Source organism: Frankliniella occidentalis, unplaced genomic scaffold (genome assembly GCF_000697945.3).
Source record: "Frankliniella occidentalis isolate FOCC.00 unplaced genomic scaffold, Focc_3.1 Scaffold4, whole genome shotgun sequence".
NCBI classification, from domain to species: Eukaryota; Metazoa; Arthropoda; class Insecta; order Thysanoptera; family Thripidae; genus Frankliniella; species Frankliniella occidentalis.
The window spans coordinates 4,151,679-4,162,348 of NW_026267134.1; the positions used below are offsets into that span (position 1 = coordinate 4,151,679).

The 10,670-nt window shown below is 49.0% G+C and overlaps 2 protein-coding genes across 2 annotated transcripts in view; one reads left to right on the top strand and one right to left on the bottom strand.

The window, feature by feature from the left end:
- Positions 1–2,027, bottom strand: part of LOC113204154 (LITAF domain-containing protein-like) — a 3,109-nt gene extending 1,082 nt beyond the window's left edge. The window contains exons 1-2 of the mRNA XM_026419188.2: positions 1,906–2,027; positions 138–339 (exon numbers count right to left, since the gene is read on the bottom strand). Coding sequence (XP_026274973.1) covers positions 138–339; positions 1,906–1,918 — 215 coding nt within the window. The 5' untranslated portion in view covers positions 1,919–2,027. The remainder of the gene's footprint in view (positions 1–137; positions 340–1,905) is intronic.
- The window catches only part of LOC113204153 (acetylcholine receptor subunit beta-like 1), a 16,695-nt gene extending 7,423 nt beyond the window's left edge, over positions 1–9,272 (top strand). The window contains exons 5-7 of the mRNA XM_026419187.2: positions 2,448–2,538; positions 2,697–3,728; positions 3,835–9,272. Coding sequence (XP_026274972.1) covers positions 2,448–2,538; positions 2,697–3,728; positions 3,835–3,999 — 1,288 coding nt within the window. The 3' untranslated portion in view covers positions 4,000–9,272. The remainder of the gene's footprint in view (positions 1–2,447; positions 2,539–2,696; positions 3,729–3,834) is intronic.
- The last annotated feature ends 1,398 nt before the right edge of the window (positions 9,273–10,670 follow it).

Sequence of the window (10,670 nt, forward strand, 5' to 3'; positions counted from 1 at the left end):
AAGTGTGCAACTCCTCTGTTGGACAACACTTCCTTAGATTGAAAGCTCAATGTGTGGAGAGTGCTCAAAAGAGGAGTTACGCACTGCGTTTATCAGTAAGGCTAAAGCCACTAGGGGGGCCGCAGTGTCACACTTACATCAGGCAGAGCAGGAGAGCAAACAGATGCGTCCTGGAGTTGGACGAGTGCTCCACGTTGGTCGTGACCTGCGAGTGGCAGTGCGGGCAGGTCAGGCGGGTCGGCTCGGGCCCCACCGCCGCGGCCGTGATCACGGTCACCATGGGCGGGGCGGGCATGGCCCCGGGGTAGCTGGGCGGGGGGTTGCCGGGGTAGGGTTCTCCTGGAGAGAAAAAAACACAAAAACAAATTAGCTTAAGCTTTGATGAGGAACCGCTCTGTCGTATCGGATGCGCGGAGTCCGTATTGCTAAACCGTCTTTTAAAGACTGCCCGTGTATAGCTACATATTTTCGTAGTGTCCCACGTCCTTTCTACCCACTCGTGGGTGCGGTGCGGTCGACTAAGCGTCAACAAAAACACTCGCAGTTATCGCGGCGCGGTTACCCTCGCTGCAGCCATGACGTGGCGCGCGGTGTCCTCAGAACGAGTGCGTCAGCGGCGAGGCCTGCGTCCGGAAGGACAAGCGGACCCCCGCACGTGACGTTCACTCGCGTCGCACCATGCGTCGCACCCGCGAACGCCTCCAAGAACCGGCAAACTCATATCGACTGTATTGACCAGTCGCGCCTCCGTGGCCCGGCGACCTAACCTGGTGACCTTGGCATTGGCAGCGGGGGCCCTCGGTCGGGGCGGCCCGAGTGAGTGAGTGAGTGACTGGGCCGCACAGTAAAAGGCTTGCGCAAAAAATTCGCGCGGTGCGAAAAATAATAATTGCCTTTTCTCGGAATTTGGAGCTGCACAGTTGTGCTATACCTAATGGCCGCTCCGCTACGCCACTAATGTCCAACTTCCTCTCTGAGGCGCTTCAGTGGCGGATGGCGGACGCAACGGCGTCCGCACGTACCCCGCTATCTGGCTGTTACTGTCAAACTTCCTAAGTTTCCGTTGATCCTTTCAGTCACGGCAATTTAAAACTCAAAATAAAAACAGGGTTCTCTAGGCATAATTCTTGGTTTTTCTTATTTTCACTTATCGATTCTGCACCTTTCTTTACAACGAACACCATGCCAAAGCGAAAATCACCACAATTTCTTAATGTTGCTTTAACGGTACAAGTCGGCCATACTGATAAATAAAGTGTACAACTTATACTGCACATGCAAGTGCTCAACACTACGTTGAACGCTTTTAGATGTTTGACTGCATAGGTACCTGAATACTAAACATAGTTTAACAGTAAAGTTTAACATTTAGAAGTGTTCACATTTAAGTGTTGAACACTTTTAACTATTCAAATTAGTACAAACACTAAAGAGTATGTGCCATAAAGTTGAGCACTGCCACTGCCATATGTGCGTGCCAGCTGCACACTTTTGTTTTCAGTGCAGTGTGCGGTCAAAGCGGGTTTAACAGTGAAAAAGCCCAGTCATACAAACGATTGCGAAATTACATCAAAATGTTAAGCTGAAACTAAAGTTAAAAAATAAAAGCAGCTCTTTCTCTGGCCTTTCCTGCACCTGCTGTGGATGAGAATCCGTGGCCTATCACTAACTCCTGGTTGTGGGTGTCAAGTTCTGAGTTTCAGCGATCGAATTTAGCCCATTGAACAGAGTTTATAACCATAACGAAGTCTTTTTTTCGTGCAAGAAGAGATTCGTAGCTGTTGTGTCATAATTTAATGTCACAGCCCTGAAATTTCCTATACGGTCGCTTCTGCCTAAAGGTCCGTGTGACAGATACTCAGACCACACCACTGCTGGTGACTGGACGGTCCTTATTATCTTTACCTGGGTTTCCCATTCTTGCTGTGGTGGAGGATCGAAGCTGGTTCACACGTGCGCTGTTCCCTTCGCACTGATACGCGCCCTCTGGCACACGGCTTGATAAAGAACATGAGGCAGCTGGGGCCCAACACGGCGCCATCCCCACCACTCTCCCCCCCCTCTCCCTCTCTCTCCTTTCTCCTTCCTCCTCCCTCCTCCCTGCCTCTCAGTATCAATGACTTGGCTTGGTATATGTGTGTAAGAGAGAAAGACAGAAAGAAAATGATTAAATTAAAATTAGTTTAACTGAGTGCCATATTAAAATGACTAAGTACATTCCCGCTATAACAATTGGAAACCCGCGTAAGCTGATGAGTGCTATCAGGGGTAGGGAGAGGGGAGTCAAATGCATTGAAAAAGCGGCTTTTACATAAAAGGTGGCAAGGGACAATTTTTTGACTTTTGTCAGATGCGTCTGGCAATCGATTTAAGGCTTGTGATGTTCCCAATTCCAGGAAAATGTCAAGTTTATTACTTAAAACGGTTCTGTGTGTTTCTTGTTACAGTGCCGATGGTAACTACGAGGTCCGGTACAAATCTAACGTGCTCATTTACCCCAATGGAGAGGTCCTCTGGGTCCCGCCAGCGATTTATCAGGTATGCACACGGCAAAATAAGTGGCTGTTCAGAAACTGCTTCAAAACCAATCAGAATGTGCTTGAGTTTCGTGTCTGTTGATATTACCGTGAGTCACCATGACGAACCAGTAGATGCCGACACCAGCGTCTCATTGACTCTTTCCCTCCCTGTTACAGAGTTCCTGCACCATCGACGTCACTTACTTCCCCTTCGATCAGCAGACGTGCATCATGAAGTTTGGCTCGTGGACGTTCAACGGGGACCAGGTCTCGCTCGCGCTCTACAACAACAAAAACTTTGTGGATCTGTCCGACTACTGGAAGTCTGGCACCTGGGACATCATCGAGGTGCCGGCCTACCTGAACGTTTACACGGACGACCAGAAGCGGCACCCCACCGAGACGGACATCACCTTCTACATCATCATCCGGCGCAAGACCCTGTTCTACACCGTCAACTTGATTCTGCCCACCGTGCTCATTTCGTTCCTCTGCGTGCTCGTCTTCTACCTACCCGCCGAGGCCGGCGAGAAAGTGACGCTCGGCATCAGTATCCTGCTGTCACTGGTTGTGTTCCTGCTCCTGGTGAGTAAGATCCTTCCCCCGACGTCGCTCGTGCTGCCGCTCATCGCCAAGTACCTGCTGTTCACCTTCATCATGAACACCGTGTCCATCCTGGTGACGGTCATCATCATCAACTGGAACTTCCGAGGCCCGCGCACGCACCGCATGCCGCCGTGGATCCGGACCGTGTTCCTCTACTACCTGCCCATCCTGCTGGTCATGAAGCGGCCCAAGAAGACGCGGCTGCGGTGGATGATGGAGATGCCGGGCATGTCGGCGCCGCCGCACCCGCAGTACGGCTCGCCGGCCGAGCTGCCCAAGCACCTGGCGCCCGGCGGCATGGGCGGGCCCATGGGCGGCATGGGCGGCATGGGCATGGGCGGCATGGCGGGCAAGAGCAACACGATGGAGCTCAGCGACCTGCACCACCCCAACTGCAAGATCAACCGCAAGACGAGCGCCGACCTCGCCGTCGGCGGCGTCGGCGGCTCCTCGCTGGGCGGCGGCGTGGCGGGCCTGGGCGCGGGCGGGCGGCGCGAGAGCGAGTCGTCAGACTCGCTGCTGCTGTCGCCGGAGGCCTCCAAGGCCACCGAGGCCGTCGAGTTCATCGCAGAGCACCTCCGGAATGAGGACCAGTACATTCAGGTGAGAGAGAGTGCGCCTCGTCGCGGCGGTGATGGACTGCGGGTACCCTTTTTTGTTTTCCGCATCCTTCTGCATGTATGTGTGTGTGTGTGTGTGTGTTTTGCAGATCCGTGAGGACTGGAAGTACGTCGCCATGGTGATCGACAGGCTGCAGCTGTACATCTTCTTCCTCGTCACCCTGGCCGGCACGGTGGGCATCCTCATGGACGCGCCGCACATCTTCGAATACGTGGACCAGGATCGTATCATAGAGATATACCGTGGCAAGTGAAGAGGTGCACCACGGGGCCCGTCGGGCTCGTGGGGTTCAGGGCGTGCGCGCGCGCGTGCGGGCCGCCACCCGCGTTGTTGTTGTTCTTGTTGAGTTGTCGTTTGTGTTATGTGTTTGTGTTCGTCCACTTTTACAACTACTACTTGATGGACCAAAACAAATTAATCTCCTTTCTCTCAAATACTCGTCGTCGTTTTTACGCCCCACTCCCTCTGGGGAGAATGGGGCGTTTCTTTTCGTTGTGGACAATTTTTTTTACGGAAAGAAAGAGGACTTGCATTAGTTTTTCGGCCAGCTGTCGGCTTTCAGCTCGGGCCCTTCTGAAAGGGGAGGCCCGTCAAGTCGCCGTCCAGTCCAACGCCCGGCCGAGGATCCGCTCAAGCTTGTGAAGATGTGCCCCATCCTTTCCCCCTCCTCCTCTCCCTCGTCCACCCTCTGCCCCCATCACCCCGTCACTCCCCCCCCCCCTTCCCTCCCCTCCCCGTTCAGCACGCTCCTGCTGCTCGGCGACCAACTCGCCGGTGGTGGCGTTGTGGGTGGCAGCTCAGCTAATCGGAACTTCCTCCGCTGTAACCGGGAGAGGCTCGGCTTACTGTCGAGTACCTATTGAGCGCCTGCGCCACTCACGTTTATCTCCTGCGCTGACGGAATACACTCCTGCCCACGTCATCGTGTTGTGAGCTCATACTTCAGTGACGGTAAGCGCGTCTCGGAATAGTTTAATCTGCTATATTTGGTGGATTGATGCGGGTGGGTATATGAGCCCTCATGACTCATCCGAGTGATGGGGCCCACGCCATCGTGTCATCCCTCCTTCATATATCGTAAAAGAACAACAGGAAGCGGGAAAAAATCGCACAACCACCTGCAGCTTTTGTTGAGAAGACTTGTTTTGTGTTTAGTGTCGCTTAGTTTGAAATTGAAATGTCAATCAGTAGACGTGAGAGTAGCGCGGATAACTAACAATTTTAATCATAAAATGCGAATCCTACCATGCCGTATCATCGTGTGTTTGGTTCTCCAGTGAGCCGTGCTGACGTGGGAGGCACACCTGGGCAGACTGTGGAGCTGAGCTGTGGGCCCCGCGCTTTAAAACCATTGTATTAATGTGTAAAATTTTGTTTAAATGTAAGATTTAAAACAAAGTAAATGAACGTAGGGATTAATGCAGCCAAAAATTTGGGTTATCTCCATAAGCTAAAGAAAACTAATCTCCATTTTAAGACTAGATATTAAACTTTGAAAACGTGGTGAGCAACGTACTAAAAAACGACAGTAATAAACTATAAAATTTTCCAACACAAGACGTCGCACTGTTTTCACGAAGATCTCCAAATGCTGTAAACGTTCCCACGTAGTTACTAATTTCTAATATGTGCGTGGTGTAATGGTGTAGTTCGTGAAGTATGTATCGTGATTTTATGCCCCGTTCACTTATTCGGTCTAACTCTGTTTGCCGTGCAGATATAGCTCAGTGATATGATGTCGAAACGATATCCCTTCGATATCGTCCGGATATCGTATTGACAGTCATTGCACTGAGGTAAGGTGGTGGTGGGAAGGGGTCTGACCGAACCGAAAGTGGTAGTATAAAGAGTGAGATCGGATTCCCCACTGCACCGCAAGTCAGTCGAAACCATTACAAAAGTGGAAGTGTACGGAGTTTCCAAATCAGTTTTTTTTTTTTTTTTTAAATAGACATTGATGTGGACTCGTTTATAGGATCATAGTATCGGGAGCAAGATGCTAACCAAGTTTTCCTGTTGCATGTGTCATTCCTATACAATACTGTACTGAGTCTATCCGCGGCGAGGGCAGGAGGGCGATATTGTTTACGGTGTTGGGTCATGCCAGGGATTATCCTGGGGCATTTACTTTTCATATCAATAATAAAAAAAAATAAAATAATAATGAAACCGCATTGGGGGACGACGGGCACTGTTAATCCAGAGTATCCAGTGACTAGAGACTGTTCCAAACCACAATGAACGTTCCCTGGGGTGACGCAAGAGAACGTTACAACGTTATTCCTGCGCGCGAGTCCTATGGCCCCTGCACAATCAGGGCCGGCCGCCATCTCCACGCGGCTGCCTGGCGGGTTGGCCTACCCTGCGCGCTGTAGGCGCTGGCGTCGACGTCCTCTCGCGCGAAACCTTCATTCTGAGGGCGCCACAAGTCGAACAGAAATCCTACATATAACAGAGAGTTGCACACTCCCTCTGTTGAACCAGTGAAATTATCATCTTGAAAAACTGTTGCCAGTGCCACACCAAGTTTGTTGTTAGATATGTCTTGGCTCTTGCGGCAGCCTGGTCGCCTAGTTACTGGACAACAGGTCAACAGTGCAGGGTCATAGGGTGAAATTTAGTACAATACTCGAGTCCCTATGGGATCGTCAAGAAAATACGTCCGTCATTCGCCGTTACGAAATTGCCAACTTCACCCTGTGTAAGCTCTAGCGCCTTACAGGTAGGCAATATCTTGCCTGCAGTGCATGCGTGTACGGCGGTGTGGCCTAACCGGAATCACGCAGGCGCCGACCTCCCGTAAATTGCCGAATGAATCTGAGGGAAAAAGCGGACGTACTTCCTGGACGACCCCTATGCCACTCGCTGACACATTTACATCGTTTGCTTGGCAGGTCCGCGTCTTTGTATATTAAAAACAAATGTTATTAACAATAATTATTATAACGGTAATAACATGCATTAACTTTCTTACATCCAAGTAACCAATTTTTCGATGATTAGTTTCAAAACAAAATTAATAATGAAAAAAAAACATATTGTATTGAATACGTCACTGCCGAGCTCTTAGGAAGAGTAGTGAATGCTGCTGTCTTATTGCCTTGCGTAAAGGTAGACGACCGGGAAGACTTTATCGCGTCCTCTAATTCCTTTCAAAAACTCCCTGATGCCTGATTCTCACGAGGGCCTGGGTGAGGGAGGAAAGCGCTGTTACCACAGTAGAGGTAGATCTGAGGAAAGTGGGGAATGCCAATAATGCACCAGTTACGCGCCAAAACTCACTACTCTTGATTGCAATGAGAATCGGCACTGCTGTCACTAATTTAGCAGTGGTAAAATAAGTAGATCATGAGATACACTGTTATTTAAACACTGTGACGTCACATTTAAACGACTGAGACTCGTGTCACGTTGTTTAGAATACTGTGTCACATTCTAACGTTGACACGCACTCATGCACATAGCCTCAGTGAGGCGCTGTGACGGCAGAGAGGGTGAGGTTCGAACGAATTTGTATTCTAAAACATGTAATACGCAATTTATAGTTGATTGCATGTGACGTCACAGTCTTTGAATTACAGTGCAATTTTTAAAATAAATAGATTAATTTTTTTTAAAGAATGCGGGCCGTGCTTTTCAGTGGATGGCTGTCAAATATTTGTTAAATAATTTAATAGATTTGCAGTTTTTATAGTTGATGTATTTTATATTTTCTTGTCTCGAAACGCTAACTGCTTGAACTAGAGCAAGTAAATCTTCGCTAAAACTGTCGGTTCAAGAGAATCAGTAAATCTGAATTCTTCCTCGGAATCTTTCATTCCCAAACAAGCCTTAAACCCTTAAAATATCGCGATCCAAACACCGGGGGTACGGTAAATTGGGACGATTCTCAGCCACCGCGAGCAGTCTGCCTGCAAACAGACGTAATGCAAGGCCATTGGATCTTGATACTGTCGTTCGTTACCATGTTATTGTGCTTCTTCGCACGAGCAACGCTAATCGAGTGTTCTCGCTGTCCATGTATGATCCAAACAACCAAAGAGCCGCACCGCGGAGAGCTGGTGCAGTCGCGCTCCTTTTTGCGACGGATTGCATAGACTGACCTTTCAAGATTTTCCTTCTTGTCGTGAACTTGTAGCCTGCTGTTGAGGAAGAGGAGCTGGCGGTGTGAGGGTATTTCGGGCATACGGCGTGCTTTTGGTGGAAGAGAGGTTGCCACGGACAATATCCTAGAAAATGTTGTAAGTTTACTCAGAGCTGGTGAATGCAATGGGAAAGGCAAAGTTCCCGAGGAGGTATTTTGCGTGTGCTCCCTCCCTGAGAAATAAGCTCAATCGCATGGTGCATGAATCTGGCCGCGGTCTTCCCCGCAAACGTCACGACGGTGCCGCAGCCGTTGCACAGGCACATTTTATTTGGCTGTAGGTGTCTACGACATTATCAAATATTAATAATTGTATGGAAAAAAGACCGCGGCAAGATGAGGAGGGTCTAGTCGGTGGCGAGCGCTGCCAACTCTGTTGCCCATGTGCCAAAAAATGAATCGTAAAATTAAAATTTAATCGGATATTCTGTAAGCCCGCTCGCCGTTGATTTGGCCCGGCCTCCCCATTTTCCTTTTACTATTAGTGTTCGTATAGTAGGGTTACCGTTTCACAAGACTATAAGCAACATGTTTTGTATAAGGGATAACTAAGGCCATATGTTTTCAGTGGTGCCAACCACAAATGTTCAGGAACAATGGGTGGAATTTGCTCTGGGCTCTGTCAATAACTTAATATGACGTGTTCAGTGCATGTGAGCATCAAAGATATACTACTTATTTTAATAAAAGCTGTGGTGAAGACTTTTTAGGCTACTAATTATTAGTGTTAATTATTTCAAACAGGCTCCTGCGAGGATAATCTCGTTATGGTGCCGCAATATGTGTCGTCCTGATTCACCCGTGTGTTGGCACTACTGCAATACAATATAACTCCTCCACAAGTTCCTTGCGAACAGACGGTGTTCATCGCGCTGACTGCGCTAACTGGATTAATGGCCGATTTAATTTAGTGCTCATTTCTCCGTTTGTGTCCGACAGGATCTTCTCTTTGAAGTAAATGTTCGTGTAAAAAGATGAGTGAAGAAGTTTTGTCCTTGATGCTGTCAGAGACATGTAATAAAGTAAACCGTGTCCCTTCAAGGAAGAGATCCTGTTTTGTTGTAGACAGTGTTATCCTTAAGTTATCCAGTGCTCAAAATACCATAGTGTTAATGTAATATGTAAAGAGAATGCCGGGCAGGACACTGGAGATGCCTCGATGTTCTCTATAATCAGCAGTTTTGTATGTGTAAAAATGCAAAAAAATACCTCCAGTCCTTTAAGTGTGGGTGGCTACAACACTCCAGATAGACCTCGAATATTTTCCAACCACTGATGTTGTATCAAACCAAGTGCTTGCGACGGCGTCTTTTGGGCGATCTGACCAAAACGTGTCGCTCTGATTTGACTTTTTTTAAAAGAATAATAAAAAATAAAATTTAGCCAGTGTCTTACGTTTCACCCTTTCCCAGTACGAGGGTGACATGCGTTGTGATCATACAGGGCAGAGTGGCTAGCACCAGGTGGCTGCGGCTGACTCACTGTACCGCATGCACGGATGCGGGCGGGTTTACCTATCCTCGCTGGGTTCCTTACGGCCCCGTACGACTAGGCAACCCACCCACCCGCACGCGTGCACGCGGTACAGTACAACTACGAAACTAGTCAGAGTAAGTCAGACCCGGTTCCTACCGGGGCAGGTGGGTACTCGGGCTACCCGGTTCTCCGGGTAAAAGTGAGAGCCTTAAGTATTACCCCCCCCCCCCCCCCCCAAAGGGTCGCATGAGCTGGGTGCGTGGACGATGTAAAGTGGCCTTCCCTGTCCGCTTTTACCTTACCCACCCACCCCACCAATCTCAAACCCTTATTTACATTGATTCGTGTGCGGCAAGCATGGGGCATAGATTGAAACGCAACAAATATCATCACGATTAAGTGATACTGTGTAGGCTGTAGAGAGTTTGGAAGCCGACGGTTTCCCTCTTCTTCTTTTTCGTACTATGCCTCATCTGTATTTAAATACGGCGCTAACGGTGGGTAGTGTTCCCCTCCCATCCTTTCCGGAAATTGCGGTAAAGTATGGAAACATGGAAACATACCCCCGTTGCGGCCCTGCTGTAGGGGAGAATGGGCGAATCGACTGTTTCGACTTTCGACGTCGAATCGACATCGAATCGACGTTGAAGAAAACTCATTTCTCACTGGGCCTATACGAACAAAAATTGTCCCTCGTCATTGGTACTGTGTAATAACTTCTTTGGTGCCACAGCTAATTTCTCGACTATCCCCAAATTAGTTCTGATGACTACTTTTTGTTTCGGTGTGTGTTTGGGGGGGGGGTCGGGAGGGGGGGGGGGCATACCCACCGTTAGCGCCATATTTGAATTACGCCGGTGAGGTGTTTTACGAAAAAGAAGAAGATGATCGTTTGCTTCCGACTCTACTGTGCCATAGCCTGCTCAGCACAGCTCAGCATCCCGTACTATTCAGGATGGTTCTTATTTGTTGCGTGTCAATCAATGCACCCTGCTCGCCGCACACGAATTACCACAAGTAAGGGTTTTAGATCGGTGGGGTGTGGTGGGTGAGGTAAAAGTGGACAGGGAAGGCCACTTAGGTCGTCCACACGACAAAAAATAACTACAAAGAATTTTTTTCCGATGGAACGCTGGCGTCGTCTGCGCTCTCGCCTTTCACTTGTTCATTTGGTGGTGGGCGGTGGCGATAACAGAGCAGAACACTTCTCACCATCGTTATACTGCTGTTAAGGTGAATTTACTCCACACCTCCTACTGCTACAAATTGTGAACCGCAGTACATGCAAACCCTCCTGGCGCTGG